At 46.7% G+C, this 19,717-nt stretch overlaps 1 protein-coding gene across 2 annotated transcripts in view; it reads right to left on the reverse strand.

Annotated features, from left to right (window-relative positions):
- ADGRE3 (adhesion G protein-coupled receptor E3) overlaps positions 1-19,717 on the reverse strand; it is a 54,068-nt gene continuing 34,351 nt past the window's right edge. For both annotated transcript variants that reach the window (XM_023246424.2, XM_023246420.2), the window contains exons 8-17: positions 17,113-17,232; positions 10,836-11,020; positions 9,017-9,184; positions 7,787-7,984; positions 7,265-7,500; positions 6,906-6,972; positions 6,398-6,489; positions 5,385-5,553; positions 4,012-4,107; positions 1-359 (exon numbers count right to left, since the gene is read on the reverse strand). In XM_023246424.2, the coding sequence (XP_023102192.2) occupies positions 333-359; positions 4,012-4,107; positions 5,385-5,553; positions 6,398-6,489; positions 6,906-6,972; positions 7,265-7,500; positions 7,787-7,984; positions 9,017-9,184; positions 10,836-11,020; positions 17,113-17,232 (1,358 nt within the window). In that variant the 3' untranslated portion in view covers positions 1-332. The remainder of the gene's footprint in view (positions 360-4,011; positions 4,108-5,384; positions 5,554-6,397; positions 6,490-6,905; positions 6,973-7,264; positions 7,501-7,786; positions 7,985-9,016; positions 9,185-10,835; positions 11,021-17,112; positions 17,233-19,717) is intronic.

Consider the following 19,717-nt stretch of genomic DNA (forward strand, 5'->3'; position numbering starts at 1 on the left):
TGCGTGTAAGAATTTGAGGAAAGGCCTTTAAAGGGGCCTTCCTTGTTTACAAAATGTCCAGGGATTATTTGCAATGGTCATGATTGGGGTCCCCAGCGACAAGCACTGGCTGAGCCCATGACAGCGAAGAGAAACCCAATGCAACACCCATTTACTGGGGGCCCGTTATGCAGAACAAACACTTCAGGAAGTAAAGGCTGAACATTTCCTCTCCAAGGAGGTCAAAGGTAATGGTCCCCCTGGTCTCCAGCTCTGTTCTTCACGATGCCAACCAAATCCGTGGCTGTGACTTTCCATGTGGGGTCGAATGTTCTAGTTCGAATATTTTCTCTTCAGTTGCTCTGGGAAAACATCCCCCCCTCCCCCAACAAGCAAAAGACGGTTAGATTAAAGGTAGACATAAGGATGAAACAGAACAAAGCAACCATCACCCCCACCCCCACCCCCATCAATAAAACAGAAAGTGCAGAAGTGGGTTAAAGGCAGTGTTACTTAAGTGGTAGGTCCCTTGCCTCCTCAGTATACCATTTGTCGAATGGCCAAACACCAAAACAGTATTTGATGGTAAGCTGGTAATTTATTCAATGGCCAGAGAACAGAGATGGGGAGCTTGTGTTCTTTTTTAAAAATTTATTTTTAAAATTAATCTTTTTTTAAAAATTTTTTTGGGGGGGGAGAGGCAGAGAGAGAGAGAGAGAGAGGTGTGTGTGTGTGTGGGGGGAACCTCAAGCAGACTCCACGCTCAGGACAGAGCCTGAAATGGGGCTCAATCCCATGACGTCATGACCTGAGCCGAAACCAAGATTCGGGCGCTCAACTGACTGAACCACCCAGGCACCCCAGGGAGCTCATGTTCTAAAGGCACCTTCTCCCTGGTTAGGTCTCATGGTCAGGGTTTTATGGGGTTAGGCTAATTAAGGGGCTGATAAGCAAAGCTGACGTGGGGGCTTTTCAGGCAAGGGGGAGGGGGCTTCTAGGAACCGAAGTGCCACCTCTTTTCTTCCCCCACGTGGACACAGTTGGATCTGTCATGGTGCCGGTAGGTGTGTGTGTGTTTTTAAATTCTTTTAACATTTAATTCATTTTTGAGAGAGACAGAGCATGAGTAGGGAAGTACAGAGAGAGAGGGAGACACAGAATCGGAAGCAGGCTCCAGGCTCTGGGCTGTCAGCACAGAGCCCGACGGGGGGCTCCAACCCACGAACTGTGAGATCACGACCTGAGCTGAAGTCGGATGCCCAACCAACTGAGCCACCCAGATGCCCCTAGGTGTGCTTTTTTTAAAAAATCACAGTTGGATGGAAATGATATTGAGGTCATCTGGATGGTTAGCCTGGTGTCTGAACTGGATCAAACTGGTCAAAAACTGGGTTATTGTGGCTTTTTCAGAGCCTGTTAGCAAGTCCTTGGTGACAAGAGCTCCATCCAGCAGGAAAGAATGACATGATCGCCTAGCATTTTGGAATCTTAGGACAGGTGTGGCCTTCTTCAGCTTAAATGGGAGGACCTCTTGGGGCGCCTGGGTGGCTCAGTCGGTTGAGCATCTGACTTCGGCTCAGGTCATGATCTCGCAGTCCGTGAGTTTGATCCCCGCGTCGGGCTCCGTGCTGACAGCTCGGAGCCTGGAGCCTGCTTCGGATTCTGTGTCTCCCTCTCTCTCTGCCCCTCCCCTGCTTATGCTGTCTCTCTCTCTTTCTCTCAAAAATAAACAAACATTAAAAAAATTTTTAAGAAGTGGGAGAATTAAAAAATCCCAAATGAAGAATTCTTTTTTTTTTTTTTTAGTTTTAAAAAAATGTTTATTTACTTATTTTGAGAGGGGGGAGAGGCTGAGAGAGAGAGAGAGAGAGAGACAGAGAATCTCAAGCAGGCTCTGCCCTGTCAGCACAGAGCCCAATAGGGGGCTTGATCTCACGAATCTGGGATCACGACCTGAGCTGAAACCAAGAGTCAGATGCTTTGACCTGAGCTGAAGTCGGACACTCAACCGACTGACCACCCAGGTGCCCGACGTCTTGTTCCTTTTGTATGTCTCTTGCCCACTGCAGCACCTTGACACGTTGCAGAACTCAACAAATATCACGTTTACCACCTACAAGTTACAGCCTGGTTTAAAAGCTGCACAAGAAAAGCAATACCTCCTGTAGCAGCCAGTGAGGACAGGGGTTCCTGGCCTCGTTATATGAGTCATTGTATGCAGGAAGTCCAAAGCTACCATTTCCCTCCTGTTATTTACGGTTCATTCACAGAACTCTCTGTCTAGTCAGACATGACTTTTTCCACAAACAATATTGCCTGGTTGCAGAACTGACCTTCCAACGTTAGCAAGTTTCTAGAGAGCACAGCTAGGAATTTAACCCAAGGGCAAATTTGTCCATGGAGAAAGAGAAAGGATTTAAAAAAAAATTTGTTATAGAGAGAGTGCATGAGCAGGGGAAAGGGGCAGATAGAGAGAGAGAGAGAGAGAGAGAGAGAGAACCTTAAGCAGGCTCCACACTTAGCACAGGGCTCAAACCCACAACCCAGGGATCACGACCAGAGTCGAAATCAAGAGTCAGACACTCAACTGACTGAGCCACTCAGGCGCCCTGGATTTTTTTTTTTCCTTAGCTTTTTAATCATACTCTGTGCCTAGAAAAGTAAAAGCTTCACAGATTCTTTTAATTAAAGTGAATGTATTTCCTACAGGGAGCTAATATATATATATATATATATATATATATATATATATATATATATATTCCCCTATATATATATTCCCATATATATATATATATATTCCCCTATATATATTCCCCTTTCAAAGATACACTCATCTTACTCAATTTCCACAATGTTACAGAACAATAATAAAAAAAATTCCTTATTTATTGTAGGAAACCAGTTACTGGAGTGCTGGAAGCTTTGAAAATTATTCTGGATTATCAAGGAAGTCTTTTAATGGTCACAGCCAGCAGTCAGTCCCTTTTACAATTTTACTCTCATTGGGAATGATTTAAATCTGATACTCACAGTTTTGTTTTGTTTTCTGATCACTTGACTTGCCCTAAGATTTTTTTTTTTTTTTTTTTGGTCTTGTTTTCCTTTTAGACCTTTTGGAGAGATTTTGAATGAATTCGCCTCCAGTTAGGGATAGATGCTTCTTTAGTGACTCAATATTTCCAGTGCTGAGAATATCACATATTAGCTCAAAGAATGTGGAAAACTATGTGTCTCAATTCTGTTTATTTTAAAAACAACACATTCGAAGGCTCCTTGGCTAGCAGATGTGGTGGGTGTATGGGAGCATACAAATGAGACTGGGAAAAATTTTTTGGATTACGAGTTTTGGAGCCCTTTTTGCCTATCTAGGGGCATGCCTTCTTGGAGAAGTATGTTCTCTCATTTCTCCAAAAAGGCAAATAAGGGACAGCTACAGAGAGGTCCAAGGTAGTGCTGGAAACTCATTCCTTGGTGCATCGAGTCTGAGTTAAGTCAATGGAGGAACAGTTGAAGACCAGCTATCAAGTTCCACGGAGGTCCTCTTTCTAACAAGACCATTTCCTCTCCCTGGAAGGTCCCATTATTCCATATGCTCCTCTCCTATAATTATGTAGAGCAGCTGGGGTGAGGTGCCTCTCCTGGAGCCCTTTCTGCCAACACCACTGGGCTTACGTCCACCTCTCCAAGGGATAGCGGGATTTCAGAGGATGATGACCACTGCTCTATGTCTGTGATTCTAAGCCTCCCCCTCCAAGGATTCTACGTTAGATGGTACTTATGCTGGTGACACGTTTGACCCTTACTCGTTTGTATGATGAGAATACATACACAAGCCAGCTTAAGCACTGTCAGTAATCAGGGAAGGGTCAACTGAGGAACGATACGGTAAGAATGAGAAATGCAAACCAGGTCATCAGGAAAAGAGCTCTCCGTCATACCCTCCAGGGAAGGGACCTCATACTAAGACGCGGAGAGGGGGCTTTGGGTGTCAAGGGAGGAAACATTAGAATAAATCACAAGTCCTCTTACCTCACTGGGTCTTGAGTTTGTGCCAAACCTGGTGGAAAGTGTGTAAGTCTCAGACTCAGGTTTAGATTTCATGATCTCTCTGAACCATTTTCGGACCTGGAATATCAAAGACAAGACTGGAATGGTTTCTGTTAACATTGGTGGGTGAAGAGAGAAACCAGTGAGTCAGGAATAGAACAAGTTTTAAAAAACTTCAACAACACGTGGCATATGTGGACAATGAAATATTATTCATTGAGCCTTAAAACGGAATGGTATTCTGATACAGGCTGCCACGTGGATGGACCTTGAAGGCATTACGCTCAGTGAAATAAGCCTGGAACAAAGGACAAATATCGTCTGGTTCCACATACCTGAGATCCTTATAATAGTCTAAGTAATTGAGCCACAAAGTAGAATAGGGGTTACCAGGGACTTAGTGGTGGAGAATGGGTAAAAGAATGGATATGTGGACAGACAATGTGGCAAAACAAATATAGCACAAAGATAATTGAAGTGATTGGTATATATGTGTCCATTGCATAATTGTTTTAACCTTTTTGTGTTTTTGAAAATGTTCATAATAACATGTTGGAAAGATTAACTTATTTTTTAATGCCGTCATAGAACTATTAAAACGTATTAGTATGGAAACTATCCCATCACATGGAAATGTGATTAAGAATTCATGTGTGTAAGTGGTGTGGTGGATTGCATTAGAGATTTCAATTATTCACTCCTCTGTCACAGTATTACACCCTGTCTTAGCCTCCTGGTGGCTAGAGGGTTCTTTTCCCTTGACTTTGGGCTTGGACATATGACTTTCTTTGGCCAAGGCAATATCAGTGGAAGTGATTCAAGCAGGACCACAAGGCTTGAAATGGCCCCTGTCCAACAGGACTTGTCTTCTTGTGATTTTGCCATTGTCATCAGAAGAACAGATCCTAGGGAGCTTCTCGCTCTCCGCTAAGCCTCAGGAGGAGTCTCAAGGAGAAGACCTGAACATAATCTACATTCTAGAACCAAGCCAAGCTGAGCCCAGACAAGATCGGCTGAATCTCTATCAGACTTGAGAATGAGAAAAGCAAACGTTTGTGTTTCGGCTCCGGAGATTTTTGAGGTCGTTTGTTACACAGCAATAGCTGACTATTACAAATGGGAAAACTGAAGAAAAACATATTTCCTTGATGTAGCAACTATTTACTTTCTGAAAGCTGTTAATAAATTCATGTATCTTATAATCAAGAATATCTTGAAGTAGAGAGAACATAGATAGTGTTTACACATGGCTCACAGCTTATATGAAAATTCAGAGAACATAGATTGAAATGATTCAAGGGTTCATTACACTATGTCCTAACTTTATGACAATAAAAAAAGGGGTTGGTGTTTACCTGCTGGCTGAGGAGGCAGTACACCAGGAAGATGAACGCTCCCTGCAGGCTGTTGATGATGGTGAAGAGGTAAGCCATGACGCGGGCAGCTGGCCCCACCTGCAGGACGCCCAGACACCACGTGCAGCCCAGGATGAGGAGCTGAGCCGTCGCTTTGAATGTCAGCATCCTGGGTAGGAGGAGAGAGGAGGCTCATGATGCACCGGGAGCAACAGCCCCCTCCCCACCCCACCTGTTTTCAAATCCACTCCACGGATGCTTCCTACTGAGTAGCGATCAACTTGGATCTTTATCGTCAATGATTCCATAAAAAGAAATGGTGTTTGGGTCAGGGATGACAGTTTGACTAGGACTAGGGATGGTAGTGACACTCCAGAATGTGAGTTTCAAAAAGGTCACGATGTTTCAGGAAGACCCCTAATTTTGCTCAGCTGACATTGTCGAGAACATTCTGTGCCCCTGGCCCTAGGCTGGGGCTTGGGCATTCAGAACAACCAAGACAAGACTTCTGTTTCCACAGCCCTTAGAGTCTGGCGGCAAGACAAAAACAAATGATCACTTATAACATTTGCAAAGTGAGGTACTTCTGCCCAGATCCCATCCAGGGCTGTTCCTGTCCCCACCTTCTCCATGACCTGACCCAGAATGTGCTTTGCCCAGAATAGAGGCCACTGATTCTGTGCAAAGTTGAGGAAAGGCAAGGACATCCCCAAACTCCTAGATGATGTGACATGTGGTTGATGAACCTGCATTCACGTGGGGCAAGGGAAGGGGAAGGCAGGGGGCCTAAAACGCATGAAGGCATGACCATGAAAGGGTGCGCTGGGTTCTGGGAACTGTTATGCGATGTTTTGAGTGTGTTGTAAGGATAGAAATGTTCTCAGGACCTACTAGGTGAGGCATGGAAGCAATCCCTGTGTATCAGGGCAAAGTCCATTCTCTCTGGACATGAGATCCTTGGAGCTCTGAGGATAATGCTCTGGATGGGGGACATTCCTCTGACTCATCCTCACCTGGTGTTCTGGAGGGTGGACACATCTCTGTTGAGGGAGGAGAGCTTGTTTCTCACAATCCAGAAGGTCATCAGAAAGAAGGCCAGATTAATCTGCAGAAAGCCCACAGGGGTATTAAATTCACTCCACATCTGGTAAGCATCCTCCCAGCTCATCCAACCCCTAACCCGGCAGGTAAGAAGCTTTTGCATTTTGTAGAAGTCCTAGAAGACTAGACCAACCACCCTGTAACTCAGGCATGTGTTTGTCCTGTAACTTTGGCGAGCACTTCGATGCAGTTCACATGGAAACTCCAAATTTTAGCACTGAAAGTCCCAGGTCTCAGGACACGTTAGTCCTGTTGTTACAATGGAAATTCCTGCATCCTGGGGGCGGGGGGGGGGTGTCTCTCATCAGTCCTGGGCCAACTGGAATGATTGCTCCCGCTGCCTGTAACCCTCCTGGTACACCTGGTCTTTGAATGACCGTCACTTGGGCAGGCAGGATGCTCTGATGTCACGTTACTCACGGAGAAGATGGTGCAGACGGGGCCCAGGAAGGTCCATACAAATCCTTTGTCTGTGTGGAGCCAGCATCTAAGAGAGAGATGAGAAGTGAGTCAAGAGAACATTGGCCTTTGTGGATAAAGAATCACTAGAATGTATAATATATAATGATTGAATACTTCATAATGAACATTTAAAATAATTCAATCCTAAGGACTTAAAACCAGTTCAAGGAACACAAAATTCCACCAGAGAGATGTCTTCGGAGTGGGCACTGACCTTTCCTCTGCCTATCATGTTCGGGGGAAATTAAATCGCTGTTGGTTCTATGATGGCCACAGTTGTGCTGGAGAAGATGGGGGCAGTGGGAATTGGCACTTACCTGGTGGGTGTTCCATAAAGGGAAGGTCTGGATGCAGCAGAAACGGCCACGATCAGAGCCGGGACTCCATAGCCCACAGGGAACATGAGCCACTTCATGAGCCTGCTCACACTGGAGTAGTTGACCACCGTCAGGTTGCGTGCCGTGAGGAAGAGGTGTAGACCGTCCAACAGCATCCAGGTGAAGGAGGCCAGGTAGAGATAGTGTAAGGCCCCCGCGATGATGGCGCACAGCAGCTGGGCGAGGAGGAAGGAGTCACCAGGAGGGACTGTCAGGGAGGAGGGTGGCCCCAGGACCCCTCCCACACCTTGCCAGCGGGGAGAACTCGTGTATATATATATAGGGTCGAGTTGTTGAGAGAGGATTGTCTTCTGCTTCATCAGTCAACGTGAAATAGGCTATTTACCCCTCCAGCCTCCCTGTCGCCCAGCGATATTGTGTTAAGGCATCAGTGCAGCAGGGCTCCACGAACTGAGCATCCCGTGGCTCAGAGCAGGGGGTCCTCTGGGACGGTGTCAGTACCTTGATCTTGGTCTGGTCGATGGCCGTGAGGAAGAGCAGGTGGGCCAGGAAGAGGCAGATCGAGAGCTGCAGGTGGAGCGAGGTGCTGGTGTTCTGGATGGCTTTGCACAGGAGGAAGGTGAGGGCTGCCAGGAGGAGGCACAGCAGAGAGAGGCCCAGCCCCACGTAGGTGATCACAGCCAGCACGGGATCCTCCTCCTGGGACCCACCGAGGAGGACATCACAGTCAGTCTCCAGGATTAATTTTCCCCCTTTGGAATGCGGCACCCCAAACATAGGCATGAAGCCAGTTGATAAGAGTTTAAGACGCGTCTGTCAGACTAAGTCGTCTTCTTCCCGGCTTTACTGAGGTGTACGTAACATACAAAAAATTGCACACGTTGAATGCACACATTTTGATGAGTTTGGGCATAGGCACAGACCTATGATGCCATCACCACAGTCAAGGTAGTAAACTATCCATCACCTCCACGATCCTGTGTCCCCCTTGCTTTTTTCTTTCTGGAGTAAGAAACAACACGAGATCGACGCTCTTGACAAGTTTTTAAGTGCACAATACTGTGTTAACCATAGGCTCTATGTTGTACAGCAGATTCACGTGGAAATGAAAGAATGTGCTAGGCTAAGTCTTGCACTCAAGAGATAAAGGAAGCCCTGTGTCGCAGAGGCCCCTCACGCTCTCTGCTACCTGCCCTTCGGCCGTTTTCTGGGAAATCCAGTGACCCTGCCCGAGACTATTTCTCCTGCCACAGGAGCATGCCTGGACATGCCAGAGGGGTCACAAGTACCAGGACGTTAATACCCCTAGAAGCTGCCCTCAAATAATACAAGTTATGGCATTGGTGGATAAATATCCCAGTTCCCTCACCTTTATGTGGGAAGGCTCTGAAATGCATGTTCTAGGATATCTCCCAGGAGTACCCAATGGGATTGAGTCCCAGTTGTCCATGTTGGTAACTTTCTCTCTCCCCCTCCCTCTCCCCGCCTCTCTCTTTTAGAGGGAAGGGAAGGGACACAGGGAGAGGGAGAGAGAGAATCCTAAGTAGGCTGCCTTCCCGGTGGGGAGTGCGATGTGGGACTCGATCTCACGACCCTGAGATCGTGACCTGAGCAGAAATCAAACCGACTGAGCCACCCAGGCACCCCTCCCATTTTTTTAAAGAGTATTTATCATCCCCCCAGAGGGGCTGACACAGGGCTGGCTGGAGGAATTAAATGTACACGTTGTACCTGGTGGGTTAGGGCCACAAGGACAGCAAAACTGGACAGGTGGGTGGAGTTGCATATGGTGTGACTTTTGTTCGCTTGTATCAGGAAACAGCCGTCGCTGGACCACTGGCCGCCCTCGTTCGTGCTTTTCCAGTAGACGCAGACGGCCTTTTCACTGCTGGGCTTCATCTGAAAGTAGAAGGGGCTCGTCACGTTCTTCTTTGGGACGGACAACTCTCAGCGTGTGGGTCTACACTGGGGTGTCAAGTGAACAGACACGTGGCCGCTTAGAAGTGACTCAGGCGATTTTTATTCTAACTGAAGAGGACGCCTGCCAGGATGCCTGTTCCCATAGTCGCAGCGCTGTTGGGGTTCCCTGCGACACGAAACAAAATCAAGGCTCTCTGGGGGGCCAGAATTTTACAGGACGTCATTGGTTTCCGGACTTTATCTGCCACCAGGAAGTCAAACAAACAAACAGAAGTAAATAAAAGAGGGGCGCCTGGGGGCGCCTGGGTGGCGCAGTCGGTTTAGCATCCGACTTCAGCTCAGGTCACGACCTCGCGGTCCGTGAGTTCGAGCCCCGCGTCGGGCTCTGGGCTGACGGCTCAGAGCCTGGAGCCTGTTTCCGATTCTGTGTCTCCCTCTCTCTCTGCCCCTCCCCCGTTCATGCTCCGTCTCTCTCTGTCCCAAAAATAAATAAACGTTGAAAAAAAAATTTAAAAAAAAAAAAAAGAGGGGCGCCTGGATGGCTCCGTGGGTTAAGCGTTTGACTCTTTTTTTTTTTTTTTTTTTTTTACATTTATTTATTTTTGAGAAGAGAGAGACAGAACATGAGCGGGGGAGAAGAGAGAAAGAGGGAGACACAGAATTTGAAACAGGCTCCAGGCTCTGAGCTGTCAGCACAGAGCCCGATGCGGGGCTCGAACTCACGAACTGTGAGATCACGACCTGAGCCGAGGTCGGACGCTTAACTGACTGTGCCACCAGGTACCCCGTAAGAGACTCTTAAATACAAAGAATCAACTGAGGGTGGCTGGAGGGGTTGTGGGTGGGGGGTGGGCTAAATGGGTAAGGGGCATTAGGGAAGACACTTGTTGGGATGAGCACTGGGTGTTATACATGGGGGGTGAATCACTAGAATCTACTAAAATCATTACAGCACTCTGTGCTAACTTGCATGTAAATTCAAAAATAAAATAAAATAAAATTCCAAGTCCTATGCTTAACCAACCAAGCCACCCAGGCGCCCCCAAATTATTATTATTATTTTTTCAGATTAAAAAAAAAGTAGGGGTGCCTGGGTGGCTCAGCCGGTTAAGTGTCTGACTTCGGCTCAGGTCACGATCTCACGGTTCGTGGGTTCGAGCCCCGCATCGGGCTCTGTGCTGAATGCTTGCTCAGAGCCTGGAGCCTGTTTCGGATTCTGTGTCTCCTTCTCTCTCTGCCCCTCCTCCACTCTCACTCTGTCTCTCAAAAATAAATAAATGTAAAAAAAAAAAAGTAATCTCTACCCTGAACGTGGGGTTCAGACCCACAACCCCGAGATCAAGAGGCATAGGCTACACCGACTGGGCCAGCCAGCAGCCCCCGAAAAATTATTAATGAGCTGCTTTGCATGGTGGTTTTCTTAGGACGGGTTCAAACTCTGGAAATACCGAGTCTAAATCCAGAAATACTACATCTTCTGAATCTCAATTCAGACCCACCACGTTTCACGAGGCTCCTGGCTACGGTATTCGACGGCACAGTCCAGAAACCCAGAGTGGGGAGGGAGTGCACATTATTTGGTCCACCTCCAAGACCCCCTAAGCACGCTCAAAGAGCAGCTCTGACCCACCTTCACGTGCTGAAAACTCAGAATCACAGACTTGGGGAGAGATGTATTCCTTTCGGGTCCAATAGCGGCACTCACTACCTGAGAGTTCAGGTAAACTCGGTCTTTGCCATTTGCCTCTTCAAAGAACGTTGCGTTTATGATGTTTCCAAGAGAAGAGTATGAAATAAAGGCAATTGCGGTGGGACCTGAGGAATCGGAGAAATGAGAGTCTGAAAAAAAATGCCACCGTTCCTTCCCCACACCTATGATGCACGCGCACACACACGCACGTGTGCATATACACAGGTATACGTGTGCACGCATAGTCACATACCTGAGCGCGAGTGCAATAGAGATTCTCACTGTCTCTCCCTTTTCCACCTCTGACACAGACGTCGTGTGTTTGGCCCTGAACCCTTTTTCTGGACTGAATAGGGGAAAACTTGGGGGAAGAACTGGATGGACCGAGAGAGGTTAAGCTGATTTGTGTAAGAGAGGACACTGCTGGCCTTAGGAGAAAATGATATCAAAGTTGGGGGGAGGGCCAAGAAGAGGCTGATGGGATTTTGAGGGAGGAGGAGAGGAGAGAGGTGGGTCAGCCTCGAAGAGGAGGAAACTCAGCAAGTTGGGTAGGTCTTCTTCCACTTCCTCTGCTGCCTCCTGGAGACTTCCAGAAAGACTGGCTTATTTTTCAAGACTTGGAGCATTTGCTTTGCATTCCTTTTGGATGAAGAATAATGTTGAGACTGGACTTAAGGAAATCCGTTAATAGTTGGGTTACACGTATGTCTATCTCTATGTATGAATGTAATCATCTCCTTCCGTATATTATATACGTAAACCAGATCTAGAAATAGTGTATATGGAAATCATAATATGGGGAGCCTGGGAGGCTCAGTCGTTTGAGTGTCCGACTTCGGCTCAGGTCATGATCTCGCAGTCCGTGAGTTCGAGCCCCGCATCGGTCTCTGTGCGGACAGCTCAGAGCCTGGAGCCTGCTTCGGATTCTGTGTCTCCCTCTCTCTCTGCTCCTCCCCTGCTTGTCTCTGTCTTTGTCTCTCTCTCAAAAATAAATATTGAAAAAAAAAGAGATCATAATATACCCATACCTCTATCTATTCACATATTCAGTTTTCTTTGATGGAATGCCTACTATGTTCCAGACACTATTCTGGAGATACAGTGGGGGACAGGATAAACCACTTCTTAGGGATCTTACTTTCTGGTCCAGGAGAGAAGCAAACAAACATAAACAAACCAATAAAAGCCTATGTCACAGGATGATGGGTCCTACGGAGAAAATTAAGTGAGGTGAGGGGACAGGCAGATTTGGCGGAAGCTATTTCAGACAGTTTTCAGACAGCAGAGTGACGGCAGGGAGGGCCATGTGGGCATCGACAGAAGAGAACGTGCCCAGCTGGTTCAGGGAACGGGGAGGAGGTCAGTGTGGCTGAAGAGGGGTGTGTAGGGTGGAGAGTGTGTGGGGGGGAGGGGTGAGGGCAGGGGTGATGGGGGCAGATCCTGCAGGGCCTTATAAGCCTTGAGGAGGGCTTTTGCTTTTATTTTAAGACAGTGGTTGGGGCGGCTGGGTGGAGAAAAAAGTGGCTGACTTTTTTTTTTTTTTAATTTTTTTTTTTTCAACGTTTATTTATTTTTGGGACAGAGAGAGACAGAGCATGAACGGGGGAGGGGCAGAGAGAGAGGGAGACACAGAATCGGAAGCAGGCTCCAGGCTCTGAGCCATCAGCCCAGAGCCTGACGCGGGGCTCGAACTCGCGGACCGCCAGATCGTGACCTGGCTGAAGTCGGACGCTTAACCGACTGCGCCACCCAGGCGCCCCAAAAGTGGCTGACTCTTGATTTCAGCTCAGGTCATGATCTCAGGGTTCATGGGTTCGAGCCCTGTGTGGGGCTCTGCACTGGCAGTGTGGAGCCTGCTTGGGATTCTCTCTATCTCTGCCCTTCCCCCCCACCTCTCTCTCTCTCTCTCTCTCTAAAAGAAAAAAAAGATCTTTTATTTTAAGCTAGTGGAAAGGCACTAAAGGATGTTAAGCAAAAGAATGCCATAATTTAATATACTTTAATAGGCTAAAAATCAAAATGCACATGATATATTTATATCATGTATTTATAACTATTATACAGTGGAAGGACATGTATATGGCATATATCAATAGGATGGGCCAAACTGTGTCCCCCCTACCCCCCAAATTCATTAAGTTCAAGTCCTTCAGAATGTGACTGTTTGAAGACAGGGCCTTTATAAAGATGGGGCCAGAGGAGGGAGGACCTGACTTTGGTGCCGTGATGGAAATAGGCAATCCTGGGAGGCATCAAGGAGGGGGTGAGAGCTGAGCCGCATTGAAAAGTAAAGAAGAAGAACTCTGGACACGCAAAGAGAGACCGGAGACGTGCACTCGCAGGGAAAAGACCGTGTGAAGACAGAGAAGGTGGCCATCTGCCAAGGAGAGAGGCCTCAGAAGAAACCCACCCTGCCTGCGCCTTGATCTCAGACCTGTAGCCTCCAGAACTGTGAGAAACTAAGTTCCTCTTGTTTATATAAAAGGAGAAAACAAATGCATTTGTAGTTAGCCTGAATATGATGGATTACGGGCTATAGCATGGGTTATACAGAGTTACAGGATGCTATGACCATATTCCCATGTCCATAAGTTTTTTCTTTGTAGCCGCAGAGAAGTCCACGCCACAGAGGCCATCTATGTGGATGAGTGAGGATTGTAGGGACCGGAAACAGGTTAGCAGGTTTCTGGATAAAAGTCCCTTACTAGCCACTTACTAGCTCTGCACTAAAATAAATTCCTGTTCGAATAAATTCTTCACATGCTTCTCTACTCAGGCTTCTCTGGTCTTGCCTGAGGGAACAGAAGCGATTCATTTCTGTTTCTCTGAGTTCATGACAGTTTTCCATTTGTCAGAGTGAAACAGCGGTAGGTGGACGGAAAAGACGGGCAGGTGATCTGTCCACCTGCTCTTCGGCTTGGAAACGGCTTAGTTTTGAGCAGAGGTATTCTGGTTACGAGCAAAATCGCAAGCAGAAAAGAGAAGGGTGGCTGTACTTTTCCAAGGTCAGCCTCTGTGGCCTGGGTTTGTTCTCTGAGATGTTTTACAGGGGAGCTGGCGTCATGTGACTGTCTGTCTCGAATTACCTGGGACAGTCCCGGCTCACCTCTGGTGGGTGTCTTCGGGGCGAGTTGGTAACACCTCCCTTCGATCTTAAAGTTGTTGCTCTTTGAAGGTCATTTATAAGGTCGCTCTAGGTGAGCATTTCTCAGATGGCGGGGGCGGGGGGGGGAGTGGCAATTCTGCCCCCTCTTGGGACATTGGGCAATGTCTGGAGGCATGTTTGGTTGTCGCACTGGGTGACGGCTACTGACGTCTAGTGAATCAAGGTGGGGGAGAGGCTGCTGCTCAACATCCCTACTGGACACAGGATGGCTGCCATGACAAAGAATAGACACAGCCTGAGGGACAGAGAAGTGTCCCTCTCTGAGCTGTCAATGGGTTCTTTTCTCTCATTGGGAATGTTGAGGCATCGCCCTAAATGTGGATTTAATTCAGCGAACATTTGTCCCTGTCCTCCAGGTGATGTGCCCCTCGTGGTGACTATAGAAAGAAATCATTCATGATTTTGGTCCTTATGGGGATTCCAGCACAGTGGGGGAGACAAAGACGTGTCAATCAAGACACAGCACAACACGTTAGATGCCAGGATGGGGTAGGTTCGAGATGCTGGGGGAACGTAGAGGAGGGAGGGTCAGGTTTTGGTGCCGTGATGGAAGTGCGCAGTCCTGGGAGGCCTCATGGAGGAGGTGCGGGCTAGGCTGTGTTGAAGAGTAACAGTTCACCCAGTGGAGTGGTGGTTGGCATTCCTGGCAGAGGAACAGATAATGCAAATGTCCAGAGATGAGACTATGGGGCATCACTGGGGGAGGGCGAAGAGTCCCGTACTGGGCACCTCTAGGCCAGGGGCTCCTTGAGGCACATGCAATCACATTACGATGCCTGTTATTTACTTAAACAATTCAGCACAGGCAGCCGTTGTGGGCTGAGCTGTGTCGTCTCTGAATTCCTATGTGAAATCCTGACCCCCCATGACCCCAGGATGCGATTAAAGAGCAAGTGGGACCACAGATGTGTTTTCGTCTGGCTTGCACTGGGAAGTCGTGCACACTCTCCACAAATCGTGAGTTTCAGAAGAACCTGGGGACAACGCCGGTGTGAATCACGTGGCTGGAGGTTGGCTTCTATCCTCCGCCTGGCCCGTTCTCGAACGGGGCAGATTCACGCACTTATCTTTTTGGGGGAGGAGAGGAAGTAATAGGAACTAACTGCCTCACTTCCTCAGTTCAGCATGTGGTTAGTTGTCCATGTTTTGTTGTCTTTCCTTTGGGACTTTTGCTGACATTACAGACCAGCTGTACCCACCTTTACAGGATGGGATTTTAAAACCTCATTTATCACGTTACACCAGTTATAACGCCATGGCAGCTATCGTAAGACCAAATTTGAAAACTGAAGGTATGGGGCGCCTGGGTGGCGCAGTCGGTTGAGCGTCCGACTTCAGCCAGGTCACGATCTCGCGGTCCGTGAGTTCGAGCCCCGCGTCGGGCTCTGGGCTGATGGCTCAGAGCCTGGAGCCTGTTTCCGATTCTGTGTCTCCCTCTCTCTCTGCCCCTCGCCTGTTCATGCTCTGTCTCTCTCTGTCCCAAAAATAAATAAACGTTGAAAAAAAAAATTAAAAAAAAAAAAAAGAAAACTGAAGGTATTTGGGGCGCCTGGGTGGCTCAGTTGGTTAAGCATCTCCCTTGGGCTCAGGTCACGATCTCGCGGTTTGTGAGTTCGAGCCCTGTGTCGGGTTCTGTGCTGACGGCTCAGAGCCCGGAGCCTGCTTCGGATTCTGGGTCTCTCTCTCTTTCTGCCCCTCCCCTGCTCATGCTGTCTCTCTCTCTCTCTCAAAAATAAATAAACATTTAAAAAAAAATTGAAGGTATTCATGCAACCAACCTGATTTTTGGTTTCTCTTGAAACACCAGAAAGTCTGGCAACACTGGGACAGTTAATAGTTTAACAATCCATTCCTGTGTACACAGGATTAGCAGGTGCTGTAGGTGCCTTGACTATTCCCTGGGCCCTCTTGGGTTTGAGAGAGAGAGAGAGAGAGAGAGAGAGAGAGAGAGAGAGAGCGCACACGAGCAGGGGAGAGGGCAGAGAGAGGGAAGGAGAGATTCCCAAGCAGGCTCCATACTCAGCAGAGGGCCTGATACAGGGCTTGATCCCATGACCCAGGGATCGTGACCTGAGCTGAATCAAGAGTCAGATGCTTAACTGACTGAACCCCCCAGGCGCCCCGGGTTTCTTATCTGCTGACAGATTCTATTGCGAACAATTGTAACTCTCTGCCTGGGGGCATTCCCTGTAGGGAGTATTTGATTTGTACACAGGGCAGAATGGGAGAGCTCGGAGGGTCACAGTTACCACCTGCAGCAAATCTGCTCACTGACATACTGACACCTGTAGTGGCTGTCCCCTCTTCTCTGTCTCATTTCCTCTCTTCCCTACTGGGATGGTTAATTTTGTGTCAGTGTGGCTAGGCCATGCTACCCAGCTGCTGGGTCAAACGTGAGTCCGGGTGTTGCCGTGAAGGTATTTTTCAGATGAGGGTAACATTTCCATCAGGAGACTTTGAATAAAGTAGATTACCCTCCATCACCCAATCAGTTGCAGGCCTTAAGAAAAAGACTGACTTCTCCCAAACAAGAGGGTATTCTGTCTCTCGGCTGTCTTTGGTCTGCAGCTACGACATTAACTCTTCCCTGGGTCTCCGGCCTGCTGGCTAGAGTTTGGACTTGCTACCTTCCATAATCACATGAGCTAATTTCTTAAGATCTCTGTTTCTCTTTCTGCCCACACGCATATCCTATCGATTCTGTTTCTCTGGAGAACGGTGACTAATCCGCCTACCGATGCCTCCTGGAATCACATCCCAAATACACTCCTTACGCTTCTCTCGGGGACTGCATTTGGGTGAACCCCGTCGGAGCCCTGGACAGAAAAACCTCCAAATTGCAAAGAAGTGTCTTCCACACTGAAGAATAGAAAGCCTCCACTTTGGGGAGTTGTTTTTTTTTTTTTTTTTTTTTTAGGAAAAGACTCAAATGACACAGTCTTCGGGTAACAAACCAATTAGGAAAGACCTTATTGGCGACTCTCCCAGTGACTCACATAATGATGCTGATCTGTGTGTCTTAGAGGTTCTGAATGCAGCCACTACATGTACCTTTCACGTTTTCCTGCACGATGTCATTGCAACGGATGTCCACTGAGTTCATGTAGGTGTTCAAGCTGAAGACCTTTCCTTCTTCCGAGCAATTGTCTGTAACAACTAGAGTTTCAATAGCTGGTGAGAAAAACAACAGGCAAGCTTATCATTATTACAAGCTTTAAAAATGTGAATAGCAACATGAACAGGTCACATTTACTGAATGTCTAGAATGTTCCAGGCACTGTACATTGTCATATAACCCCATGAGGAACCATTATCCGAGTGAGGAAACTGAAGTTAAGAAGTTAACTTCTTAACTCCTGAAAAACAAGTTCTCTTTTTTTTTTATGTTTTTTTCTGAGAGAGAGAGAGAGAGAGAGAGAGAGAGAGAGAGAGAGAGAACATGAGTGGGGGGAGGGGAAGGGCAGAAAAAGAGGGAGATACAGAATTCGAAGCAGGCTCCTAGCACAGAGACTGGGGGCTTGAACTCACAAACTGTGAGATCATGACCTGAGCTGAAGTCGGACGCTTAACTGACTGAGCCACCGAGGCACCCCCTGAAATACAAGTCTGTAACTAATGTTCTCTAGCGATCATCTTTGAAGCAACAATTCTGTTCCTAGGAATTTTATTCTCAGAAAACGACATGGACGGGAGGGAAGATTTAGTTATGAGAAAGTTCATAGCAGCATAGGTGATCGCGTGGAAAACAGGAAGTGATCTAAATGTTCAACAAAGAGGAACTGATTCAATAATTGATGGCTTATCTCTATAATGGGGAACCATGCTTCTGATGAAAATGAGGAGAATTGCCATCAAGAAAAAAGCTCATGGAAACATTTAACTTAAACATTAGCAGATGGTTAAGGCTGGCTGTGGGTTAGAAATTGTTGAAGCTGGGTGATGGATACAGTTGGGTTCTTCCTATATCTCCCCATTCATGGTATTATCCCCATTCACAGATGAGGGGAATGAAACCCATTGAGGTCAGGGCACCCGTTTCCCATCAGTTAGGACCTGGCCAGGTCAGGAAAGGTGAGAGCTACTTGTAACCTGAAAAATGGTTTAATTTTGAATGAAATGAATGAGTGAATGAATGAATGAACAAACAAGTTAATAAATGAATCCTGATTCCAGTTTCCCAAGAAGGTGAGGCATTGGATTTTATTTTCTATTAAAAATCATTATTATTATTTTTATAGAGCATAAACTATCTCATCATGCAAATTGGTAAAACAGAATGTTTAGGTAGGCATACACAAATCCTCTGATATCCCTGAGCTGAATAAAAACACAGCAAACAGCATTTCTGGAGGCCAATGTGGTGATACGCATCAAAGTCTATAAAATGTTTCTTTTCTCCTTGACCTAATGATTCTTCGTCTATGAATTTATCCCAAGAAAATATCAAACAAATGCACACAGATAAATTTTCAATGGTCTTTTTCATGGGGTTCTTTGGCAACAACCCACAATTCCCAGAATAGGGAAATAAATATAGTACAAATAAATTATATACAGTGTAATTTGATAAACCGTTGCAGATAATAATGTAGGTAATGATGACGTATACCATTTACATGGAAATATGTTAGTGATGTAATGAGTGAAAACTGCATGCACAAAATCACACACACAGGAAATATGTTTCTTCATCAGATGTGTACCTACGGCTGTGGGCAGATTTGGCTGGCCTAAATCTAGTTTGTTTGTGTGTTTTTTTTTTCTATTTTTTAACAAATCTAATACTGGGTTTTGCTATGGTATTTTATAAAATAGTGAAATGATTGCTAAAGTCAAGCTATTTAACAATATCATCTCCTCACCTGGTTATAGTATACATATATATGACAAGGGTGATAAAAGTGTTTTTATTGAAAAAAATATGCAGTGAGATGTTCCTTCTGGGATGCTTTACATACTATCACTGTGACATGTGCCAGTAGCTATTGGGCAAAAAAGCCCTACTTTTTGGGGTGCCTGGCTGGCTCCGTTGGTGGATGAAGCGTGTGTCTCGTGATCTCAGAGTCGTGAGTCAGAGTCCCACACTGGGTATGGAGAATACTTAAAAATAAAATCTTAGGGGCGCCTGGGTGGCTCAGTAGGTTAAGCGTCTGACTTGGTTCCAGCTCAGGTCATGATCTCACAGGTTCGCGAGTTCGAGCTTCCGTTGGGCTCCACACTGTTAGCGGGGAGCCTGCTTGGGATCCTTTCTCTCCCCCTTTATCTCTGCCCCGCCCCTGCTCATGCCTGTGCGTGTTCTCTCTCTCAAAATAAAGAAACACACTTAAAAAAACAACAACCAAACTACTTTTAAGCCAAAATCCGAGACTCAGGATTGGAAACCATTGACCATCTTTTCTTTTTTCTTTTCCTTTCCTTTCCTTTCCTTTCTTTTCCTTTCCTTTCTTTTTTCTCTCTTTTCTCTTTTCTTTCCTCCCTTCCCTTCCCTTTCCCTTCCTTTCCTAACAGCTCTATGGAGGTGTGATTAATGTGCAACAAATTGCATATAAAACCGTGTACAATTTGATGAGTTTCATAGAGTGTGTATACAGCTGTGTGTATATGGTATGCACCTGTGATACTAACACCACAGTCAAGGTACTGAACGTGCCTCTCA

The sequence above is a fragment of the Felis catus genome, chromosome A2 (assembly GCF_018350175.1).
Source record: "Felis catus isolate Fca126 chromosome A2, F.catus_Fca126_mat1.0, whole genome shotgun sequence".
NCBI classification, from domain to species: domain Eukaryota; kingdom Metazoa; phylum Chordata; class Mammalia; order Carnivora; family Felidae; genus Felis; species Felis catus.